Source organism: Lucilia cuprina, chromosome 4 (assembly GCF_022045245.1).
Source record: "Lucilia cuprina isolate Lc7/37 chromosome 4, ASM2204524v1, whole genome shotgun sequence".
NCBI classification, from domain to species: Eukaryota; Metazoa; Arthropoda; class Insecta; order Diptera; family Calliphoridae; genus Lucilia; species Lucilia cuprina.
Window position 1 is genome coordinate 13,942,047 of NC_060952.1, and position 27,358 is coordinate 13,969,404.

The 27,358-nt window shown below is 26.6% G+C and overlaps 1 protein-coding gene across 3 annotated transcripts in view; it reads left to right on the forward strand.

Moving 5' to 3' along the window:
- LOC111681600 (phosphofurin acidic cluster sorting protein 2) overlaps positions 1-22,680 on the forward strand; it is a 91,757-nt gene extending 69,077 nt beyond the window's left edge. For 2 of the 3 annotated variants that reach the window (XM_023443456.2, XM_023443457.2), the window contains exons 5-12: positions 6,661-6,923; positions 10,391-10,679; positions 17,411-17,533; positions 19,995-20,595; positions 20,667-21,144; positions 21,210-21,771; positions 21,836-21,952; positions 22,022-22,680. In XM_023443456.2, the coding sequence (XP_023299224.2) occupies positions 6,661-6,923; positions 10,391-10,679; positions 17,411-17,533; positions 19,995-20,595; positions 20,667-21,144; positions 21,210-21,771; positions 21,836-21,952; positions 22,022-22,152 (2,564 nt within the window). In that variant the 3' untranslated portion in view covers positions 22,153-22,680. The remainder of the gene's footprint in view (positions 1-6,660; positions 6,924-10,390; positions 10,680-17,410; positions 17,534-19,994; positions 20,596-20,666; positions 21,145-21,209; positions 21,772-21,835; positions 21,953-22,021) is intronic. The other variant, XM_023443458.2, reaches the window with a different exon arrangement.
- The last annotated feature ends 4,678 nt before the right edge of the window (positions 22,681-27,358 follow it).

Here is a 27,358-nt window from a genome sequence, read left to right on the forward strand (position 1 = left end):
ATTTTATTAAGGAAATACATTTTTTTGTTAACATAAAATACGTGTAAATTTCATTATTATTTTTCTTTCATTCTTACACTCTAATAAACATAAAAAAATATGACAACATAAATTCATGAAATAAAAAAAACAGTTTTCTGTAAAAATATTTAGACATTTTTTCATTAAGTTCAATTTGGCCATTCGCCAATAAAGTATACAAAAATGTCCCTTCTGCATGTATCGTATGTTTGTACGGCAACACAAACAACAGCCTAGCTTGAGGGTCAAATTGTTGGTTTTACATGTCGGTAGAATAGACCTTTCTTGTATAGCATGTTATTAGACTTTTTTCTGTCTGCCCGACTGCTGCATTTTTATATTTTTTTGTACCTGAACAAATACAAATCATTATTTTTGTATGTCATTGTCATTTTATGGGTTTTATTTATATACTTTATTTTACATTATCTTTAAGTAGCAGACATTAAGAATGTAGTTTAGTTTGTGAAAAATGGATATACGGTTAATAGGTTTATGACAAATACCAAACTGTTAGGTTCTGCATTGCCATATTGGTAGTAATGCAAATTATATTTCATCCTAATTTTATCCTTTCGTAATGTTTTTATGTGTACAAACTATTGAATGAAAAATAGGCTTAAATTGGGCCGATCATAAAATTTGATGGATGGATTTATGTTTATATATTAATATACATAATTTAGAGATCTATAGATGAAGAGTCATTTGCTGAAGGATTGCTTGCATGGGATCAAATAAGGTCCGATCAATATAAAAATCTGTAAAAGAGAGTTTGCTATAATCCTGTAGATTTTTTACATAATACGGACTTATTTGACCCCTACTTATTTCAGTCCCAATGTAAGCCCTACTTCAAAAAATTTCTTTAATTCCATAATTCTCTTAATTATGAGATGAAATTTAGTATAAATACTTTTTATATAAACATAAATTCATCTAGATATAATAGATTTTTAAATTTATAACTTCGCTTATATAAGGCAATTTTTACTTGGAATTGCATTATATAATTTGGAAATTAATTTATATCTCTGCTTTTCTCCCTTAATAAAAAAAAATTAATTGCGGCAATGTTTTTGGTAAATAAAAAATATATTTATATGTATCTATATATCCCTTTATTCTACCACTCCTTATTTCCCATTAGAAGCATTACTGCAGTTACTGATTTTTACATTATATAGACAATAAAAAAAATGATTGATTAACAACATGCAATCGATCAATTCAAAGTAATTTAAAGTCTGATACAAATCAATTCAATTGACACACTTTATAATATTTAAAGAAAACCCCGTTCTTGCTTAAGAAAAATTTTCTAATAAACGAAAGAGTGACCGACAAATTAATAAACAATAATGCTTAAAAAACTTAATTGGAAATCAAAAGAACTTGTTACTCATCATCGGTTTATTCCGGACCTTAATATAATTCTAAAACTTTGATATTAAAAATGGATGAAATGTTTAATTATGAAAGTATTCTGCCTAAATTACTCGTAATTAAAGTTTTATTAATTACGTGTAATTGTTTTATTTAATTACGATTACTTTATTAGTTCTTATAAGGAGTGAGATCGAAAAATTCTTAACACACGTTTTTCATTACATTTTTCAACCAAAGTATTATTTAATTTTTATTTATCAAGTTACCTTTGAAAAACATGTCAGTTATTATGTGTAATGTCAATTATATTAATTTTTTTGTTAATCTGATTAAAATGAGTGACCAGAAAAAAGTGCGTACTGAAATTATTAAATATTTTCAACTAAACCCAACTTGGTCTTACAAAAAGTTGGCCAAGCATACAAAGGTCTGCCGTCAAACTGTTTCCAATGTTATTAAACAGTACCGGGAGAACTTGTCAGTTGATAGAAAACCTGGTTCAGGTAGAAGGAATGGTCCACATGATGTTTCTAAAGCCAAAAAATGGAACGCATTTTCAAAAGAGCTTCCAACATATCCGGTAGAAAAGCAGCTCGGTTAGCTCAGTGCTCGGACTATTTGGTACGAAAAGTTAAAGCTAATGCAGGTTTAAAAACATACAAGGCTCAAAAAGTTCCTGACAGGAACGCTGCTAAAAATTTAGAGGCCAAAAACAGAGCACGGAAATTGAAGTCAAGTTTTATAAAAAAATATTCTTGCTGCATAATGGATGACGAAACGTATGTTCTGGCAGATTTTTCGCAACTTCCAGGTCAAAAGTTTTATGTTGCTCATGCTCGAGGGAATGTTGAAGAAAAGTTTAGGACCCAAAAGCAGACAAAATTTCCCAGAAAGTTCTTGGTATGGCAAGCAATATGCAGTTGCGGCAAAATTAGCCAATAATTTGTTACAAAGGGCTCTATAAATACCGAAATTTACATCAAGGAATGTTTACAAAAAAGGCTGCTTCCATTCATAAGACTTCATAATGTGTCCACTTATTTTTGGCCTGACTTGGCATCCTGTCACTATGGTAAACAAGCCCTTGAGTGGTACAAGAACAATAATGTGGTATTTGTACCAAGAGAGGCAAATCCTCCAAACTGCCCGGAGCTAAGACCAGTGGAGAGATATTGGGCTCTTGTTAAAAGAGAATTGAAGAGTACAAAAAAGGTGTCCAAAAGTGTGGTAGATTTTAAACGGATAAAAACGTTAATGGAAGGGTTTCCGAAAAGGGTTCAAAATTTCATCACTAGTGATTAAAACTTTAAAAATATTTTTTTTTGTAAATTGTAATAATAATTTGAATCAAATAAAAAAAATAAAGCTGTAAGTTTAGTGGTTTCTTTTTTATAAACATATATGTATGTTAAGAATTTTTCGATCTCACTCCTTATTACAAATATTGTAATTTCAAAAAGTAATAATTACCGCATTATTTTTATACCAACAGTTTTATTCACAATAGTAGTTCCTGTAAAGTTAACATAAATAGTTTTTGTCAGAACCTGATTAGACATTAAGACTTTTTACAAAATATTTCAATCATTTGTTTCTTAAATTTCTTGTCACTTTATTCGTAATAATCTCAGGAATTTCAAAATAGTCTACTTCTTTTTTAATTTAACTTTAATCATGTCTACTGACATTAAAATACTAATCACTGAGACGTCAACAACAACAGCAAGAAATACATCATAAACCGGCCGGCTGATAACAATCAATAATTCAGCCCAAAACAAAACAAATGATAGCTCGCTCTCCCTAGAATAAAAAAAATAAATAAAACTTTTTACTCTATAAATTGTAGTTTTTGTATATGTATGAGTGTTTACTTTAATAAATACGATAAAAATAGTGGAAAAATAAAAATATATATAAATGAAAAATTTTATCTTTTAATAACTGAGAAATGAAAAAAAACATATGGAAAAAATGTAAATACTCATACATATACACACGTAAACCTAACACAAATAGTACCACCCAAAGAAAAACGTGTAAAAACACTTGTCAAGGAAGAGTCATTTTTATATGTATGTATGTAGCTCTTTGAAATTAAAAGGAAAATTGTTGTAAATATGAATATTTCAGGGAATGTGAAAAAGTTGACAAGTGCCTTTTTTTCTTAAATGATGACAAACAAGTCTTTGTGTTAAAATAATATCGATAAAATGGAACAAAATGAATGTTAAAGTTTATTTTTAAAATAAAAAAACACTTAAAATACAATTTATATGATTTTTTAAGGGGCTTAAAAGTATTCAAATTTATTATTATTTAAAATGCAAACTCACACATTAACATGTACGATATTTCTCTTGTTATTTTGAATAAATTGTTGTGAGAATTGCAGTGAGTGAGAGGATCCATTAAGTAGATTAAATAAAGAGCAACAGATTTTTTTGAGTGTGTAATATGATGTTAACAAAACAAAAATATATCTGAACAAATTAACTCCTTCATTGGGTGTTTCAAGTGAGAGTGTGTATATTTTAAATATAAAAACATGACAATAATGTCAATGTAGCTATTTTCTGTTCATTAAGTAGTATTTCTGGTAATGAATCTAAAAAAATCAATGAAAAATTTGATTTCTATAAACTTCAAATTTCTTATTTATACGAGACTGTGTTTGTAATTCACTTTAAAATTACCCAATGTTTTTACGTCAATTTTAGGTTTTTGTATTTCCGATTTTAATTATTTTTAATATCAAACTGTTCTTTTGATCAACAGAAACTATTTTTATCTCTATTTGATCTTTATTTTTAATATATATTTCACTTATCAACTTCCTAAATCTCCCTTATAGACCTATCTCATACCAAACTTTTCTCATCGATATATTTTGATAAAATATTATTTCTCTAGTTGTTTGTGTTTGTGTAGGTACTAGCTTTTCAGTCTGGTGGTTTGTGGGTAAAATTCCCAAAATAAAGGATAAATAAATATTAATTCTCTTAAGTCCTTTCTATATAGGGTAGAAGGGGGATTATTCGCCATAGGGGCACATCTGTCAATGCGAATAACTTGAAAACTGAGAAATCGATTTTATCGCATTATCAAATTTTGTTTTCGTTTATCAATTATCTATCATTCCTGAAAATTTGAAACATTAACTTTACATATGATGGGAGGCAGACATGATTAATTGTTTTTCAAAGGGCTGTGAAAATATTTAACTGTGTGAACATTTTGCGCTAACTTTTTTAGTTTTTGTGATAGAAAAAATATATCGGTCAGTATTAGAACGTCAATAATAGTGAACAATAAGACATAATAATATTTTCGATAATATAATTTGAAGCCCGAAAAAAAATTGAAACTAAACCCCAGAACTGCCCGTGGGGCACATGCGCCAAATATATGTAATGCTTGTGATGTAGAACAAAATTTGGTTAAAATATAGAAAAAATCAGTAATATTTTGTTTTAATTTTTTTGTTAAGTTTTGTGAAATAAACAATAAATATCTGGTTTATTATACTTTGTTTAATGAATTAAAGTATAAAACAGCAAAATAAGTTTTTGTTTTTGTAATTTTTTATTTTATTTTACTAATGACAAATCTACCCCATCCCCTTGGCTAATGTACCCCATGGATGGTCAGTGCGAAAAGTTTAAAAAAATATGTACATGAGGATGACTTTGGAAAAATTGCAAGAAATAAAACTAAAGCCAACATATCTAAGTATCCAAACTAAGAAAAAAATTAAGAATATGTATTGTGGTTTTAATTTGAGGCCGCCTAAAAAAAGTGGCGTATGGTCCCCTTTTACCCTACCTTTTTGTTCTTTCAAAAGACAGATAGATGATCATAGCTAAATAATATAAGAACAAAATGAATAAGATGTCTAATAATTTCATTTTTAAAAATAGCGATTTTAGCTAAATTTAAAATTTGACAACACTGAACTCTTTATTGTGATGATTCGCTTAATTAAATAATATACGTTTGTAAGTGCATAAAACACACATGTTTGTATGCATGTACTCATTCTAGTACTCATATGGGTTTTTGGTTGTTGTTATTTTTAATCGAACAAAACAATAATAAAAAACAATAGCAAATACTCATGATTATCAGTACTACACTCACAAAAAAAAAAATAATAACAAAAAAAGTAGAAACTCTCACAGTACATATTTTCTTTCTCATTTGACGCCCTGACGTTTTACTTTCTTCTTTAAATGAGGCGGCATTGCTGGTTTGTTATTGTTTATATTTTTTTTGTAAATTGTATTTGACTTTGTTTTTGTTATTAATTTTTCATTGTATTTGTGTTATTGGTTTGTTGCTCTTCATGTTGTTGTTGTTGTTGGTTGTAGCAAAAAGATAATGAAATTTGTAGTACAAACACAAACACACTACATTTCTTTTTCTTCAAATTTGAGAAAATTCAACAGAAGTCATATCAGTTTTAAATGCGCCACTAGATATAACAGTCACTAAGATAGATTGTACGCGCCAAGTTAATAACAAAATCTAAACGTGTTCGTTGTCTCGTATATTTAAAAAATATAAAAACAAGACGTGAAATTATTGTCAAAGAAAGAAAAAAATACTATTAGTGTAAAATAAATTTAAATAAATACTATAAACAAATGAATATGATTCATCCCAAGAAAAAATTAAAAATAATAAATAAAAATTTCAAGAAATTTATGAAAAGTAATTAAAGTGCATACAAAATTTAAAATTAAAAATATATAAATAACAAAACAAGAAATTAAAACGAATATTAACCCAATTTTTAATTATAAAAAATTAACACGAAAAGTTTAATATTTTTATATTTTTATTTAACAAAAAAATAACAAGTTTCCTTTGCGTTTAAAAAAAACAGTTTTTATACATTTCAGTATTAAAATGCTACTTGTTGTATTTAATACTGAAAATTAAATTTTAATTTAAATAATTATTAATCATCGAGTTGTGGTTAGAATTAAAATTTTTTTAATTAAATTCTTAATTTGTTCAGTTTTACTTTTAATTAAATGTCTGTGCTTCATTTTTTGTTTTTATACTTAAACGCAATTTATTTATCAGTGTGTTCATGTTCATGTGTCAAACCTTAAAAAAATACGGTGTTAATCATCCAAAACACACATTCATTTATAAAAATATTAAATGAAATCAATATAATAAAAAAATAAAATTCAATTGAAAACAAAAAAAAATAAATAATTTATTGTTTGATTCATTTAGATCGTGTTGCTGAATATTCAGACGAAGACGAGGAGGCTGAATTCAGTTCAGGCGAGTTTAACGACGAAACCAATGATCTTGGCATACCCAGCTACGATCCTAAACGCGATTATAATCCTTCCAAGCATGATATGCGCAAATATCGTAAATTACAACGTTCAGAAGTTGAAGACGTCGTGGCATTAGGTGCTAATAATCCCGTTGACAGTGATAGTGAATTCGAAATGAAGGATAAAAGTTCATCACGTGCTAAAATCAGCAGGGTGAGTTAATTTCAATTCTTTTTAACAAAATTGTGTGTTTGTATCAATGATGTCTAATTTGAGTTCATATTTATTATATCAAAATCTATGTATAGTGTTCATACACTTAAACCGCAATATGGAGCATTTTTTAAAGCGAAGGATCTTTTATTGCTTTATAAAAAATTTGATCATTTATTTTCTTTAATTGATTCAGAATTAATTTTTTTAAATATATATTCGCGATTCAATTCTCTGCAAATTTTTATTTTACTGCATCCTAAACAGCTTTTTCTGTTTACAGTATATAATGAATTGTTTACTAAATGTAGAAAAAATAACAAAAAATATATATTTTTTCTACAAGTTTACATGTAGTTGTTTACAACAATTTAGTTTTAATGAAAAAATGAATACAGTATATACATGTGTATGTACATTTGTAATTACATGTTTATAAAACACTTTAAGCAGATGTTTCCAAGATGTTGTCAATTATCTACACAAGGATTTCAATAACGCTCTAGGGGGTCAAAGTATTTAAATGTTCAGTCCTTTAGAATTTATTTAATACATAAGTAGTAACAATATCGTTGCATGTCCAATCTAATCTTCAGTAGAGAGGAAAACAATTACAATTGATCGCAACTAATTGAAATTTGTTTGAATTGGTCTATGATTTTACAGACTCCCTATATAGGGGACCTAAGTGGCTTTACTAGTCCTAGAAATTCTTTGTTGTTTTTATACATAATTTAACTGCGTCGATTGTTTTGTAAATGTTTAAAACTGTTACCATTATTGTAGTATGCAGGGCTTTTTAACTAGTGTATAGTATCAGTGGGCCTAGGTGGCTTTACTAGTCCTAGAAAGTCTTTATTGTTTTCATACTGAATTTAACTGCGTCAATTGTTTTATAAATGTTTAAAACTGTTACCTCTATTATAGTAGACAGTGCTATTTAACTAGTGTATAGTATCCGTATCCGACCGTGCCCGTCCATACTTATTTGCCTTTTTTTATAAAGTAATTTAGAGTGTTCGACTCTAATACTTATATTTCCATCATCAAAACCTGTCAATTATAAACAACATTTTTCAGATTTCGAGGTAGTGATAAATTTTTAATAAACATAAAAAAGACTAAATTAAAGAATCAAGTTTACAAGATATCGTGTTATAAATTAAAAAAAACATCTTTAAAACGCTAAACAAATCGAAGGTTCTTTTATTTATAGAATCGGTTATGTCATCTAAAAGTCCAATCGGCATTAAAAATATGTTGGCCTGTGTTGTGAAATAAAACAATTTTAACTTTTGAAGTATATTTTTCAAGTTTATAGACTCTTTGAAACTCTCAGATTCCCTTCGTTGCATGCTTTTCTAGAATTCTGAAATATTAAATGTTACAACTTCGAGCAACCAAATTTCTGGTTAAAGCTCCTTTTTATATATTTTGGTATTTTTGTATATTATATAAACTATTTAATATTAATAACCATAAACATATTAACAACTATTAGAACTTTAAACAATTATAGGGAAATAAATGTCCTTATGAAATCGAAATACTCTCATTATATACCTGTGTCCTAAATTCATAAAAAATATTTAACAAATTATTTAAATAATAATTGATATGTCACTCATGAAACATGTCAAGGTTGTTGTTTTATATTGATTATTTAATATAAAATTTATTCTTAACTTAAATTTCAACAGGTGGTACAAATAAATAAATAATTTATTTATTCTTAAAAAACAATAATTTCAATGAGCAATCAGAGAAATTGAGTTTTCAATTAAATAATTAATTGTTTTATTTCAATAATATGTTTTGGAAAAAAGCAAGTCTTCTTTTCTCTATTAAGTGATTATATTCAAAAGGGTTTATCTTATGCAATACATATTTTTAGGAGAACACAAAAAGGACTTCATATTATGTAATAAAAAAATATGTTTGCCATCAAAATCTCATTTTCATGATAATAAAAGATAGCAGATATTGAACATATTCTCTCGGAATGAAAATAAAAATCGTTAAAGTGTCTTTGAACACAAATTGTACAAAAAATTAAAAACTTTTTATTTTATTTTAAAAAAGCTAATGAACTTGTCGCAAGGAAATGAACAACAAACATCGACAACAAAAAATTAAAAAAAAAAAAACTTGTACAAACATAAATAGAAATCACCCAAGATGCGAGGCTAAGCGAAAAAGTTCTTTCAAATTCCTTATAAACTTTTAGTAACATTTTATATATATTTTTTTTAAATATTAAAGTGTTTTAATACTAACAACCTACAAACAGAAAGTTTCATATAAACTTTTACTTCGACACTCGTATCAAGAACAAACTGTTTATATCTGTCATATTGTTTGTGTAGCTATCTGTATTCATATATTATTTCGGCAGACGAGAAGGTGAAAGGTGGGCAAGCGTTGTTAGTGTTGTTAATTGGGAAGAGGCACTTCAAACTTTATCCATGTGGCTGGCAATGTGTCTGTAAAAAGTATGCTATGCGTAGGTGAAAATAGGATTATGTTAAGTGCGTGTTGTTCTTAATTAATTGAGGATAATTTAAGTTTTATTTTTCTAAAATTATATAAATTAGAAATTACAGTGTGAAAATACATTATTCGTACAATAAGTATTCTAGATTTTTGCCGAACACATTGAATGTCTGCTACAGAATTAATTCTTTGTTCTCAGGAAAAATTGTATTAGTTTTACAACTAGGTCTATAATGCATTATTACAACCTTTACTTGTTCTACTTTGGCGTGGAGACCAATCGTTTCACCTTCAGAACTTTTTCTGTAGAAGTTTTATGGAGTCGACTCTCAGTTCTTTTATCAATGATTTTTGTTCGAAATTGTCAAGGTTATTGTTTAAGAATCTGAAGTGGTTATGTTCTACAAATTTTCCTCTTTTGAAATTTTTCGAAAATTTTAAAGTAACTTTATTTTAAATTTAGTTTGTATTTGATTTTATTTTCAAAAATTCAATTTTAGATTTTTTTTAATTTAAAGTTTTTCTAATAAAAAATTTTAAAGTATAAATGTTTAAACAAAATTTCGTAAATTTTATAATTAAAAAAATCCTAAAAATTTATAAAAATTTATAATTTTACACAATTTTTGTTAAAATTAAAAAAAAATGTTAATTAATTTTTTCGACAAATTTCAAATTTTCAAAAACTTTGGACAAATTGCTGGTAAACTTAATAATTTAATATACACAATCATTGTTACCACAGTTTTGTTTAAAACTTGTAACATTTCTAAATTATACTAGAAAAGAAAAAATAAAAACAAAGAAAACAAATAACAGGTGTAATTATGAACCTATTAAATAAAGTGTCACTTAAGATAAAATCTTTTGGAAAACATTCATAATGTTTATAAACAATGTCTATTTAAAAGAAATTTGTTATGCATTAATTATTTTGTTGTTTTCTAACATCTCTAATTTATTTATCTTTTCAGACCATTTCCCTGCAACAGCGTAATTTTAAGCAGAAAATATTTGCACTTTTAAAACGTTTCAAAGCCTCCGAAGAATTAGAAGGTGAGGTAAATCGCGGTACAGCCGCATTACGTGGCGAACGTGATTTGGATGCATTATTTCAAGAGCTTGAATCGTTGTCGTGTTGTGAAGGTGATGATTCCGGTCCTGACATTGACAGTTTGTCAATTGGTTCAACACCTAAACCCTCCCTAAGGCCATTTTTTACAAATTCTCGCATAATGTTACATGACATTGGTGCCAGTGGTGGTAAGTTTGTCATTCAAATTGTTTGCAATATTATTATTTTATTTTTTTTTACTCACTATCTCTCTCTATACGCTCTCCCCTTAAATCTTATGTTTAAAGACATTTTGTCAAATACATTAAACATTTTTCTCATGTTTGTATTTGGAAAATGAAGAAAGTTTTGCGATTATATAAAAAAAACAAGCTTGGTTTTTTTTAATTTTTAATTTTGATTTTTCTTTAATTTAAACAGTTTGTTATAACGACTAAATAATTATAATTATTAGTTTTTACTTGAGTGATTTATAACAAATTATAGAAAATACGTATGTATGAACAGTACAGTACATTACTTAGTATAACAGTATAGCAGTATTTGTTTTTTTTTATTATTTATTGTAAAAGTTATTTTTAAAAGAGACATTCCACTCTTATAAATATATAATAATTGTTATTTAATTTTCTATTAAATTTCCACACTTATAATACAAACGAAATATGGGTCAAATATTTACAAAAATAAATGTTTAACACAACAATAATACACTTTGTAGTACAATTACACGTCAAAAATGTGTGAATAATACATTACGATGTATACAACAACAATAATAACTGACAAATTATATTTTTATTTGAAAGAAAAAGAAGAAGAGGGTTGCCATCATTACATAATAAACTTCCGGTTTTTTTGTGGTCATTGATAATAAAATAGCTTTATATGTATGTAAGTTAGAGTAGTTTTTTTCATATGTGCTTTGTATTGGGCATTTGTTTAAAAAAACTTTTAGGCAAAAATTTTTAAAAATATGATGATATCGTAGCATTATATATTAATGATCCTGTAGGTTTCCTGTTGTATTTTAGTTTGGAGAAATTAAGTTTTCTTAAAGTTTTATGTAAGCTCACTACTAGAGAAATCACACAATGAACACAGTTTTCTTTTGTATTATCTTAAACATTCAATGCATTTATCTGCGTTTTTTTTTACTCTAGATTAGAGGAATTAACAAAATTTATAATTCTTATTTTGTTTAACATTTGTTTTTGACATCTTATAATGTAATTAAATTTAAAAACAAGATAATTGTTAAACTAAAATAATGCTAAAATTCAACATCATAATAACATTCTACAATAAAGAGATACATATGCATAACTTAGAAGAGTGATAATACAGATCTATTCACGTGATTGCTTTTAAGGTATAAGAGATTTGAAAATATCACTTTAGATTCTAAATTTTAAGACGATATTAATAAAATATAGAGGTTAATGGGTCGATTATAGGTAGCAACGCAACTGATAATTCAACTGAGGTTCGGTTGCTATCGATAATCGATCTATAAGTATTTATCGTCAAATATTTGATAAGTGTAGGTTTTAAGAGAGAGAAATTTTTTGATAAAATTCTAAATTATATTTTGTAGAAAAAATTTCAAAATCACCAATTCTTTATTGATTTTTTTGAAATATTTAATTTTAAAAGGATAATTTTATTTTTTTATAAAAAAGTTTTGTTCATTTAAAGATAATTTTTGAAGAATTTAATTTGTCTTTTTATAGAATATTTGTTAAAAATTTGACTTTTTATTGATTTATTTTTTTTTTGCATTCTAGTCTGTGAGACCAGAGGCCGTGTGTTGGATTGAAAGCTCTAAGGGCGAGTTTTTCTGATAAAGATAATCTTCATTCTTTGGTTAAACCTGGTTTAATATATGTTTCGTGTTTTTCAGTTATCATAAAGTTACTTATTATCTTAGTTTAACTGAGTGTAATTGGCCAATTATACTCAAGTTATATAAGAGAAAACACAATTAACAAAAACAATAAAACAATGATTTCGGAAGAACAAAAACATAATATTTTAAATAAATTGGAATTTTCTGATTTGTTTTATGTTTTTAAGTGAAAACTTGGCAATACTAACAAAGTTAAGAAAGCTTAAATCTAAAACTGAAAAACACAATTATCGGTTAAAGTCCGCCTAAATTTGTTTAATCAAACAGAAAGTTAAGCTTAATTTAATTGAGGAGTAAAAAACCGCCCTAAGTGTAACATAGAAAATTCTTTGTATAACATATTTTCTAAATTTTTAAACATTATATTTAAATCGTATTTTTTGTTAGTATTTGTTTGCATAGACCTTTTCCGAGATATTTTGGTTTCTTTTTTTATAAAAAAAATAATAATTTTAAATGCATATAAAACTTTAATAAGTTGGCAATCGGACTTTTTTTATATTCTACATTTTTTTTATTGTTTTCAATAATGAAAATCTGATGGCACGATTTTTTTTAAAGCACATACATATACAGTGGTGGCCATATAATTAAAACATTCGTAATGATAGTACATTATTCATTTTATTTTCAAAATTAAAAAAGCTAACAAAATTTATTTTTCAGTTCCTAAATCTAAAACTTAAACAGTTTCCAGTATACTTATTAAATAGATAATTAAAAATTCTGTAAAGAAAAAATATTAAAAAATTGATTTATTGGGTTGGCCATATAATTAAAACATTTTCTATTTTATTTTAACTAGAATATTTTTTTGATTTTTTTGTACTTACCATCAATATTTCGTAGGGTAACCTTTGTTTTTAATAACATTTACACATCTGTTTGGCAAACTCTCAACTAAGTGCCTGCAGAGAGATTGAGGAATAGCCTTCCAACACATTTCGATGTTTTGCCACAATTCATCAGCATTTTTGGGATTTTTGCCTTCCATCCTCTTTTCAACTTCACTCCACAAGTTCTCAATTGGATTGAGATCAGGGGATTGTGCTGGCCATTTTAAAACATTTATGTTTTGTTCCTCTAAGCAGCTCTTCACAAGCCGTGAAGTGTGCTTAGGGTCATTGTCGTGCATGAAGTGCCACATTAATGGTAAATTTTCGTCCGCATATGGTATCATTGTATTTTCTATAATGTTTTTGTAAACATGTTGATCCATTCTTGAACTGATCCTCAAAATTGGTCCAATACCATGCCATGAAAATGCACCCCACACCATAATGTTGCCGCCACCATGCTTAATTGTTTTGATGGTATATCTGGGATTGTGTTGTTGGTTAACTGGACGCCATACATAGCGTTTTCCATCTGATCCCCATCGGCAAAATTTGGATTCGTCGCTCCATAAAATATTTTTCCAAAAACTCATTGGTTTCTTAATATTTTCTTTGGCAAAATTCAATCTGGATTTCAAATTTTTTTTGGAGACGAAAGGTTTTCGTTGTGCGATGCATCCACGTAAGGAAGCTTCATTAAGCCGCCGTCTAATAGTTCTAGATGATATGTCAATACCATGTGATAACTCTAATTCAACTTTTAGCTTTTGAGAGCTTTTAAATGGGTCAGCTTTAGAGGCTCTTACGACTATTTCATCTTCCCTGGCTGTGGTTTTACGGGGTTTGGGAGCTCTAGGTACATTATTTGTGGTTTCAAATGTATCAAAATGTTTCACTGCATTATAAATTTTTCCTCTAGAGCAACCAAGTAACTGGGAAATTTCATTTACTGTCTTCCCGGAGCCTCTGAGATTAAGTATTACCTTCCTTTCTTCTTCGGAACAACTTGGTCCTTTTCCCATACCTGATGATAAATTTTTGTATACATTTCTGCTGATATCATTTAAAACATACTTACCAATAAATTTGCAAAAATCAAACAAAATTAAATATCAAAAATATGTTATTAAAATAGCAAAACTATAAATGTTTTAATTATGTGTCCACTTTAAAAACAACACTTTCACTAAATAATTACTTCTTTTGTAAGAAAACTGAATAGAAAAGGAAAATAAAGAAGGAATCAAGTGTAAAAGAGATCAAATTTATCTTTCCAGTGGAAAAGTCCCGTTAAAATATCAAGAGATAAATATAAAAACCGAAAAAATGAGAGATCATATGTATGTTTTAATTACATGTCCACCACTGTATATTTCTTTAAAGGCAACTCTTTAAAATAACAACAATAAGTGCATTATCAACAGTACATTGCCATATAGTGCGAATACAATCTTTATACATTTGTAAAATTCAATAGTAGACATCTCTCGAAATAATAACTCGAATTTTTATGATGGAATTGAGTCAGTCAGTCATTTCATATATGTAAGGGGAAAAATAGTGTTTGTGCAAAACACTTCGTCATGCAATTTGTAAAATTTAAGTGCATTTTGTGATGCATTACATTTAGTACACTACACAGTATTGTTGTGTGGTTCTTGGTTGTCAATAATTGCTACATTATGTTTTTTTGTTCATAACTTTTTTATGCGTTTTTTCATGCGTTACATATTTTTATGCTTCATTCATAAAGTTCTCACATAATACTTGTACGAGTTAGAGAATGCAACAGTGCAGCACTGGTTGCTGTACATATATTAATGTAGCATTTCAATTACAAATTTTTATATACATAAATATATTTTTTTTATAGAACGACACACTTTATTTAATGATTTAGTGAATGAATTGGGGAGTGTATTCGTGTAAAAACTGAAATAATCTTTAATTCCATTGTATACGTAATTAATGGCGCCTTATTTACAAATGATAAGAATATTGTATATTGAACGGGTTATAAGAAAAATACACTAATAGTTTATTAATTTTGTGAACTTTTTTTAAAATTTCATTAAAAAATTTGATTTTTTTTTTCAATGGAACCAAAATAAATGTGTTTTGTTTTCAACTTGAATTATGTACTTAAAAAATATTTTTTTTCTAATAACTTTATTTTTTTTTTGTCTCAAACTCAACAAGTTCGAATTGTTGCTATTTTTAACAGTTTTACTTTTCACATACATACCCACTTCCACTATTTACTTACAATCCTTTTCCATTGTCCTTGATATGGTCAAGGCTATAGACAATAATACTTTATTTACAAAACATTTTGAAAAACAAAAAAGAAAAAGAAATCGTTTCTCTAGCAACAAAAATACATACATACAAACCGAAAAAAGAGTAGATTTAAAAGTCCCCGGTTTTCTATTATACTGCAGGACAATTAATCTAATGCGTAGTTGTTGTACTAATGTATAATGTCGCCTCTAAAATAAAGAAGAAAAAAACATAAATACTTTGTTTGTGGTATATACAAAACAAAACCATTTTGTAACCTTTAAGGAAAGCAAAGCTACATTTTATAAATATATAAATGTTTAAATTTCTATGTTAATATCATACAATTTGATATTAACATTGAAATTCATTTATTAATTTATTTGATTTTAACCTTTCTTTTCGGTAATCAAAGTTAATCATTAATTTTTACATTGAAAAATATAGTATTTTTTTTTAAATTTTTACTCATCATAGTATTGCCAATAGACTATGCGTCAATATAATAGATTTGTCAATAGACTATTCCATGATCTAGTCAATAACGTGATCCATATATTACTCTGCATACTAAGACACAGACAAATCGATAGACTAGTTAATAGACTAGTCAATAGTCTCATAAATAGAATATTTAATATTAGTCAATAAACTAGAGAGTAGTCATCAAATTGGTCCACAGATTGGTCAATATTCTATTCAATAGGCCAATCCATAGACTAGTCAACAGGCTTATCATACCCATAGACCTGTCAACAGGCTCATCATAGTATTGTCAATATAATACACAAGTCGTCAACAGCTATTCAGTAAGCTAGTCTACAGCTTTTTTCATAGATAAGTCCATAAATTAATTAAGAAAGTAGTGCACTAACTCTGCGTACTAGGATACAGACTAGTCTGTAGAGTAGTCAACAATGTGGTCCACAGACTAGTCAATATTATATTTAATAGGCCAGTCCATAGACATGTCCATAAACCATTCAATAGACCAGCCTATTAACTAGTCAATAAACATGTCTACAGACAGACAATAGGCTAATGACTATTCAAAAGACTTTGAAATGTAATTCAGATCGGAAAAAATCATGACTTTTGCAATATTTTTTGATTCCTACAGCTCGGATACTATCTTCTGAGAATAGGAAATATGTATATTAAAAGAAATGTATTCGTATACGTTAGAGAATATTATTTTTTAATTTTTATTTAATTTGTTGATGATATTTGATTATTATTTTAAATTTTGTTAATATTATATTTATCTGCAGCCACCATATGTTGTGTGCGCAATTAATATTTAATCTTTAATTTGAAACATAACAATAAAATAAAGTAAATAAATAAAATATATCAATAAATAATTAAAAATACCCTTAAATTTAAACATACATACTTATTCATATATATTAATAAATAATACGCATTTTGCTTTTTTTAATATATATTTTTAACTAACAAAAAAATTACTTACCATACATTTGTTTAAATAAAAATCAACATTTATAGAATATGTATTACTTTTAATAAAAAGTTCTCATTGTTGTTCCAAAGACAAACAAAGAAAAATTATTTAAACTAAAAAATATTCATAATTTCAGCAGCTAGAAAAAAATTTTGTTTCAAGTCTGAAAATAAAAATGATTTTAGAATATTAATTGTCATAAGTATTTGAATTTTTTCAAAAATATTACTGTTAAATTTTCTAAAAATGTGTCTGCTGTAGAAACTTATGGAACAACAAATTTCTTATTTTCTTTTTTTTATATATGTATTTTTTTTGGTTTTAATTACTTTAACTGCCTTTTCTATTTTATAACTGTTTGTGATTTCTGTTCTTTTTTTAAAGTATTTTATTTAATTGCATGGCTTGAATTCGAAATTTCTTTTGCAGGCAACATTGAGCGCGGATCATCGGATAAAAGCGACCAATTGACCAATTCTTCGTTTCAAATTGATAATAACAAACAAAAATGCATTCATTTAACAAACAATAACAATTCGGCTACAACACCAGGTCTGTGTAATTAATTAATAAAAAAAAAACTTAAAATAATAATTAAATTTCTCCTCTAAAAATAATAATTTACTTTACTAATCACACCTTAAATCGTTTAAATGAAAAACATTAAAAAATTACTAAAACAGAAAAAAAAACTAAATTCATGATCACATTTCCTTGACTAATTTGTAACTTCCTTTCTGTCTTTATCCTTAATTCGAAATTTCATTTGCTCGGTTGTATTTAAGTTACTGTCTATATCCTTCCGTTCGCATTGAAGCATTTTTTCATACACACCTCCTAAAATAATTATGTTGTTTTCTATTTGTGTTTTTATATAAAATAGTCACATAAAATAGTTACTCGCCGATCCTTTCATAGCCCATAGACATGAAAATCTATTTTTTAGAATATATTTCTAAGCAACAAGTCTTAAAGAGTTCCAATTAATTACTAGAAAATAAGATCTATTTCGAAACATTAGATCTGTGTAGAAAAATACCTCAATTTAACTCGATCGATCATTTTATAACCCATCGATTCCCTAAGAATATAAAATTAAGGAGCAAGATTTCCCTAGATTACTAGAAAGTGGTATCAACTTCAAAACTTTAAATTTTTATTTGAGAAAGATAAGAATAAGTTGAAAATCTTTGTTTGTATTCAAATGGTTTTAGAGACCCTATAAGGTCACGGATAACATAGTGCCAAATTAAGTAAGAAACAATTCCTCGAGCAATTACACGTTCTCATTTATAGAGAGTATGTTTTAAAGTTTCCCCAGTCTGGTCTGTTTTAGAATATAATTGTAATAGTATAATCGCAAATAAGCTAAAAATTTTTTATCGCAGAGATTGAAAATGAAACCCAAAGTCTACGAGTATACTAGTAGTTGTGCTTAATGCAATATCCATATAAGAATCAAAATTTCGGACAAATCTAAAATTTTACAAACTCTTCTTTAAAACCCTTATATATATTTAATTATTTTTTTTAATTACGAACAAACATTTCACACTAACATTGATTATTTTTACTTTAAAGAATTTAAATCATTTAATAAAACTAATTACTTTTTCTATATTTTTTATTAAATTAACAATAGAAACTTTATCCTTTGATCACCGTCTGCTGTTTGTATATTCTTGGCTGTCTCTGTCATTAGTTGCTTTAAATATTTGTTTTGTTTTGTATGTATTTATATATAATAGTGTTTGGTTTATGCTTAATATTTGTAGAATTCGAAATTATAGTTTGGTATATATCTTATACAAATCTACTAAGTACATATGTACATATAATTATAAGTACATATTGCAAACAGTTTAATATTATTACTTAATTTAAATAAAAACGTTTTATTGTTTATACTATCACAAATATTGCATTAGTTTAAGGAAATTGTTAGTACTAGCTTTGGTGAAGTGGGATGAATCTATTATAAATAACATCTTAATAGATAAGAAATTTATAATTTCATATATAATATTATATGGATTTATAAATTTATTTTAATATTTTCATCAACTATTTACCAATATAAATGATATTCATAACGTCATTATAAACCGCATTTAAATATTAAAGATACTGCAAATACCGGTACAGATACCAATATTTGTTTTTAAAATAAATCTACATGAATTTCAAAACATTCAATCCCAATTATAAAATGATACAAATATTTTTTTTCGAAAAATATATTTATATACTTTACATATTTCTTAAAAGACTATTTTAGGATATTTTATTTAGTATCAGATATAAAATTAAAAGCCACATATAAGGACCAACCCTGTTAGTAAAAATTTACGTAAATTATATATAATTTGTGGTAATTTTATTTAAAACTGTTTGATTCATACTAGGCTGTGGTTTTTTCAATATGTTATTTAAAAGATATGATAATTACATTTAGATTTAATAATGTAAATATATGGTTAGCTTCAGAGATTATATACATAAATATGTGCATAACAATGTAAATCTGTAAATACAAGTTCTTTATTTTATAACGAAAAAAATCTAAAATAAGTTTTAAGATCATTTTTCGCTTTCTAAGAAATGTATATACTTGGATATTTTTTTTGTTTTGTTTAAATAAGAGAACATGTCCTGATAGAAGGTATTTCTGCATTTTACACAAATTAACTTTTTAATATATCCCAAGTTTGTATGTGTATGTATAACATAATATTTTCAGTTCCTCTTATGTTAAATTGATACAAAATCTGGTGCACTACATACTTGACATTGTCACTTGTAGCTTTTTAAATACATTCAAATTCAAAACACAAGCACGTTTCACCTTATATACAATTTTGTCTTCCCTGTAGACAAATTTGTCTGTGTCCATTTGAAAAGAGTTGTTTTACAACACACAACTCACCAAATTTTTTCTTTAGCTTTAAAATTAAGCACAAATAAATATTAAAATTAAATTACAACATCTCTTTTATTTACTTTTTCCCTTTAGATCGTATTTGTGATAATCGTAATGATAGTTCCGGTAATGAAGGCAATGCCGCCTATACAGATGGTCAAACGTCTGATCCGCAGAATAGTCCACCTCGTGGTGATCAAAATTATATGCGTCTACAGCATCAATTGACACCAGTTAGTACCAGTAATAATTTGCAGACAGCAGCTGGACAAAATGCCAATAATGCAACGTCTGTCAGTAATACAAACACCACTACCCCAGCATCGAATGAAAAGAGATCTCGTTTATTTAGAACGTCGAGTAGTACACCGGGTGGAGGTGGTGGTGGTAAAAAGAAACAGTCACTTAGTTTAAGTGCCGAACCACGCTCAGTATTAGAGACATGTTTGTCACCCACCAATGTGGAACCACGTAAAATGCTGCTGGATCAGTTAAGTCGCATATTTGCCAGTGAGGATTCAGTTATACCCGATGTGGTAACAATAATTAGTCCACCGGAAGCTTTAAGCGGTAGTAGTTTAGTATCAAAATTAACATCACTATTTGCGAATTCATTTAAACCGGCATTTGTGCCCCAAAACACAGCTGAAGTTAAAGCTGTGCTACAAGCTCTTATGGGCAAAATACAGAAATAGTAAGTATAAAGGAATATAACATTTAATTCAAAACTTAATATTAAAATTATGCTGCTTAATTTTCTTGCAGTTGCAACTCGAATGCCAAACCACCCACCACAGTGAAAATCCTATTAATTGGCGGCGATTGGTTGCAAGGTGCTGCTTTAAGACACTACGTCGAGCTAATGGGTGTACGACCACCCGATTGGTTAAATCATTTACGTTTCTATATTATTCCCATTGGTAGTAGTGCTATTGCACGATATCTAAGTCAAATGGATCAGGCCTATGCCGCCATGTTTGGTTCAGAAAATTGGTATCAATTGTGTGAGAGAGCAGCCCAAACAGCGGCTGCGGTAAGTGCTGTGACGGCGGTTAATGCTACAGCGTTATCATCTTCCCTGGCTGATTCGGCAACGGCCAATAAATCTGATATTGTAGAATTAGTTAATCGTATACAACGATATTTGCATGCGGCTGGACCCTGCACACAAGTACCCATAGCTGAAGCTATGGTTAACTATAAAGAAGAAGATTCATGTCAAATATTTGTGCCATTTGTTAGTGTAAGTAATCCCATTTTATTTATTATATCAAAAAAGACAAATTAATTATAATATTTTGAAAATAGGATGTACGTATTGGTTATTTGGAAGGTCCCCAGGCATCAATAGATCTTGATGAAAGCAGTGCTCAAAACACGGCCCTAACAACTTCCCAACAAACATCAAATACCAGCGTAGCCATACCCATTGGCAATTCGAATTCTCAAACTCCTTTAAATGCAATTACCCAAAATTTATCATCCAGTTTACAGGGAGTTTCAAATAGTGCCAGTGGTCCTGTGTTATCCGGCTCACCACCACAAAGTGGCCGAATATCACCACCTTTGCAAACACCACCCTCCTCAGCATCCTCTCAACGTGAAGTTGGTTTTGGAGCTACTCCCCAACAAGTGGGCAGTGAGTCGGTAGAGTTACAGGTGGATTACTGGCCAATAATACGGCCGGGTGAGCATACATCCTCAAAGGATAAGAGCAATACTCGGAGCGGTGATCAAGGTGGTAAAAATAGTATTAAGAGTACGTTTAGAAGTCTGCAAGTCTGGCGTTTGCCACAAAATGCTCAATTGGGTGAAATGTCAAATGGTCTAACCTTGTCATTTGCTACCAAAGAAAAGAAACAAAAGCAAAGTAAGTCGAATATAAAGTAAAAATCGAAAACCGATATATTTTAATTAAATTGTATTCTTTATAGTAATGCGTTTGGGTAAGAAAAAGGAAAAAGATCGTGATCTCGAAAAGGAGCAATGTGTTGAGGGTGTGGCACGTTTAATATGCTCACCCAAGCAATCGCACCCCATACCATTAAGAGGTACTTGTTATTATTAATACGTATATATTTAAAGAATATATTTAAACACTTATTTATTTTGTATTTCAGTTTATATTGATGGTACCGAATGGACTGGCGTTAAATTCTTCCAATTATCATCGCAATGGCAAACGCATGTTAAAAACTTTCCAATTGCTCTAATTGGTTGTACTCCAATGTCATGTTCTGAATTATCCTAGTCATTTTGTTAAGAAAATATCCTAGATATATCTACAATATAAATACATACATATATAAAATATACATACATACACATACATTACTAATAAATTTAACCGTTCTTTTTTATGTAAAAATAATAATGATAAAATGGCGGTTAAAGAAAACTACTCCTTATTAAAACATTTAAATCTTTTATTTATAATTTTTTTTTTTAGAAATTGTATTTTTTTTTTTAATTTTAAAATTTTTATTATTTTAGAAATTTTATTATTTTTTACTCCACATATATATATGAAATATATTAGTAAATAATTGTATAAAAATTATTCATAATACATAATTATTAATTATATATATTAAATAATAACAACATAAATATTATACATATGAAACACAAAAAGCCAGATTTGAATTGAGCAAAATGAAAAGAACAGAAATAAATAAATCGAGAAAAAGGCATAGATTCATTTATAAAAACAAATAAAACATGAAATAAATAACAAAAAAATAATAAATTTAAACGAATTTGTTGTATGTACATCATATTAGTGTTCACAGTTTTATTTTAATTATTATTTATTTTCATTTGTTTAGTGTACTTTAAGAAAATGAGCTTAAAGTTAATAAAAATAAATTTTAAATTTATTTTTTAATTTAAGAGCCTGTCTACCAAGCAAATAATTGTGTTTTATAAATATAAGGACTGAATGAAAATAAATCTAAACACTTAAACCAATAAACTATTTTAATTTCGTTATATTATTTATTTTTCCCTTTTGTTTTTGCCGATTATTAATTAAATTAATTATATATCCGGAGTTTTTAAGAGCGTTGATTTTTTATTATCAAAATGCCTGTTTTATTTAGGGACTGAGTTCATTCGCATTTAGAAAAACCGTCAGTAAGTTTTTAGTGTAAACAAATAATTCTGCATTCAATTTTGTAAAATGTTTTACTCAATTGAAATTCGGGGTCAAATACGATGAATGCACCTTATATTGTCCGTCGTTCACAATGGATGAATTTTAAAAGATGTGTTCCTTTAAAAACTACATTTTTCTTCACTTCTTTAACTTTAGAGTCATATTTCTTCATAAGTGTTAATTTTATCGAAATTTTACGATAATTATTTTTTATTAAAAATATTCGAAAATTAAAAAACTCTATGTCCTTTTATATCGGGAAACTGTGCTTTAATTTAAAAGTGTTAACGGTTTTCGATTTAAAAAAAATAGCAGCAATAACTTTCTAAGGACTCGGAAATAATCCTGTCTGTTCTGTTAAACGAATCCAAGTAAATTTCTCGTTTAAAAACGAATTCTCACAATTTTACATTGTCTCGTTTTAAAACCGAGTACAAAAATCTAGTCGAAAGTAATTTCAATTTAATTTTCTTCTAATACATTAATTATTTTTTGCGTTTTTTAATACAATTGTAACTTAATGTAAAAGAGTTTAATGTGACCTTAGATTAAACTCTTTTTTCATTTAAATTATGTTTATTTTACTGAATTTGACGTTCAAATAAAAATTCTATTTACGGAACACTAAATTCGTGTTTAGAAGCTTCGGGTTTAGAAGCTTGAACAAAATTAAGCAAACAATTTTAATAATAGCATTTCGACGAAATTTTTTTTCTCGAAATCCGTTAATTTCAAAATGCAGGTAAGATAAAACTATAAGAGATATATATATAATGAAATCGATTATTGAATATTTTAACTTGTTTAATTCGTTTAACAAAATTTTCTAAAGTTTGAAAATGGAGATTTGAAGATGGTTTAAATTTTGTGATCACAGATTAAAAGGAGTAAGCGTTAACCAGTTTCAAACAATTTTTGTAAAATTTACGACATATTATCAACGATTTTCATATAAAGAAGTACAAGTCAATTACCGGTTATGGCCGGATATTGAAAGAAATGTATACCTTATTTTTTTAATTTTAATTGTATTCATATAATCAATTTTTAGGGCGATAGGTGGACTCATCTTCTAAAATTAATTGATGTTTATAATTAACGTTCAAGTATTAGACATTTGTTTTTGAAAAGAAGTTATTGTTCATTTTCTTCATTTCATTACAATTAAATAAAATCAGTTTTAAAATTTTAGAAACGGTTAAAATTTTACAACGTTTTAGAGAAGTGCTTCATAATCCCCCAACATTGATAAGGAAAATGTTTTTTATTCCAATAGAAAGTACAATCAATGTTATTCATGGAATACGACATTTTTTAAACATCTATAATAGTTCTGGTACGTGTTACAATGGTTACAACTAACACGACTAGAGCACATAAATCGGTCGTAATACTAAGAAATACATACTCGCGACTTAATGTAACACCTACAAAATAGATTAAAGTGGTTTCACTGGTTTCGTCAACCGAAATTGATGTGTAAAGAATGTTTGTAATAAAATTTAATTATTTTCATATGTTCCTATCCTGGCCAAAAAAAAAAATTAAAAAATGGAGAAACCCAGAGATTAACATATACATTTCTTAATGATGAAACAGTGCTGAGTACGAATATGGCAATATACATATCTTGTTCGTCACATCAGGTTTTTTTCAATACCGGGTCCTAAATTGTGAAAAACAAAGTATCATCTCAAGGTCCTATTTTCAGGACACGATATCTGTAAAAAATTATGTGATAGAAAAATTCGATTTAGGACAGCTCTATCCTTATGAAAAATATATTTTGATCTTTTGGTTTAAATCTGGTTAAATAGTAAACCTTCTCCCAGATTTAACATGAAGAAGGAGCAACAAAAAAACGAACAACTGGTAAAATTAAAATTTGAATAGCTTAGTCTTTAAATGCCCCGGAATAAACCTACTATTTCAATTGATTAAAAGAACACTCACATTTTATATATAACATACGTTAACATATTTTTTTATTTGCATGTAAAAGAAATCTAGATAACTAAGAGCAATTATTATAGCAAATAGTAAACAAAACGTTTCCCATATACAAAATACAAATTATATACATATATTTAAATATGAAAGACAAAATAAAATACAAAAATATACAAGAAATCCCAAATTAAATTCTAGACAAAGAAAATACAACTTCCTTTAAATGCTAATAATAAAGTAAATCCAATTGAAACGTATCATTCTTTACATAAAAATAAACTATACATATTATGAAAATTATGCTAAAATGAAATACCTAAAAAAAATCTAAATAAATTTCAGAAAAACTATATAATCAATATTTAAAATCAATGTATTGTTGGATTTGTTGCTGAAATAGTTTACTTACTACTAACTATTCTAATTATTACTACTACTATTATCCATATTAAAGTTTAATTAAAACAAAACACTAGACATTATTGACAAACAAAATTTTGAAGAAGAAAAAAAAAACTGTACTATAAACTGTATAATGTTGTTTGATAAACAAAATTAAATTTCCATTAAACTATTATTAAATTAAATTGTTTTATCGTTTTAGTTGTTAATTATCATATAAAATATGCAGACATTTTTACGAACAAACATAGACATAAATCAATATAGTATTCAATTAATAAAGTTAAACTTGAATAAGCAACATGTTTTAAACAATACAAAGAAAACATTTATATAACTAAACTAATAAAAATAGTAATTTAATAATAATCCCATCAATAGAAATAGATTTTAACATTTTATTACAATAGTTAAATAAAAACATACAATTTTATAAATTAATTTAATTTAATGAAACGAATGATTTGAATTGTATTTAAAATATGTATAAGTGTATATCCAATTATGAATAATTTTAGAAAATTCTTTTAATAGGAGATTTTGCACCAAATGCAATTTATTGAAATTTTTTGTAAAGAGTTTAATTTATCATCTTAAATGATTTTATAGCAAAGTTTTAATTTTATTACAAGTGTCGCTGTTGTTTATTTTTATTTAGAATTTTCAACAAAATCTATTTAAAATATTTAATGAAATCACTTATTTTTGACTATGACAACAGCAGCAAGTTTTAAACAAAACCTAAAGTTAAAAACATTAACGGTTTTCGAAAAAAAATTAAATGAAATCATTTAAAACCACATGAATTAGCAAAGTTTCCAATTAATCTCTGTCTATAATGTTTAAATAATTGTGTAAAAAATATCGTTTGTTAATTGTTCAATATAAAAATAATCGGATATAATTCCATTCAGAAGCAATTTGTTGAATATAAAATCCACAAAGATGAAAATAATTTAAAACTTCCATAATATTTCATATTGAATCGAAGCCTTTTGAATTAAATTAAAAATTTATACTGCAATACATATAATATATAAATCCTTATGGATATCTTAACTCTTATTGTTGTGATTTTAATAATATAAGAAATTTGAAATTATAATACAATAAAGTAACTTTATATTTATGTTTATATAAAATACAGATTATATAAATAATAAAAAAAAAACTATATAATATACATTTATCCTGTAGTTGTGTGTACATTTGAAAAAGATTTTCTAATAATAATTAGGCAAAGATATCAAAATCATCAACACTTCATTTATTCCCAAGTAAAAATAATCCCTGCATTCCTCGTTCCATTTATTATATAGTTTATATTATTAAAAACTAGTATACATTTATAGAAAATAAACAGATATAAATAATTATTTATCATTTACATACCATACATATATTTAAATCATATGTGAGTTCTAATTGTTTGTATTAAGAAAAATTTAAGAAAACAAAGCGTTTAAAAAACTACATACATATATACATACATATGTGTAAAAAAAGTAAATATTATATTATAATAATTTCAATATTATATTTATTGAAAATATACAAAGATATTTCTGCTTGCTATTATGTAGTGTGAAAAGAATTTTTAATATACATAAATATTTAAAAACAAAATCAATAAAATATAAAAAAAATATTTAAAAGACTTAAAAACCCTAAATGGTAAAATAAAGTGTTTTATTGTTTTGGGAGGGAAATAGATAATTAACCTAAATTAAAGTAAATTAAAACAAAAAATATTTAAAAATTCACAGATTTTTACATATTTTTTTCTCACGTATGGAAGTCCTCACATTTTATTCCATATTTTAAAAAAGAATTTAAATCCGAATTAAATGAATGTTCTCTAAACGGAACAGAATGCAAAATTATTTTTGAATTATTTACTAATACTTTTACAAAAGCTATGCTATGTATAGACCTCGAAAATATCTCA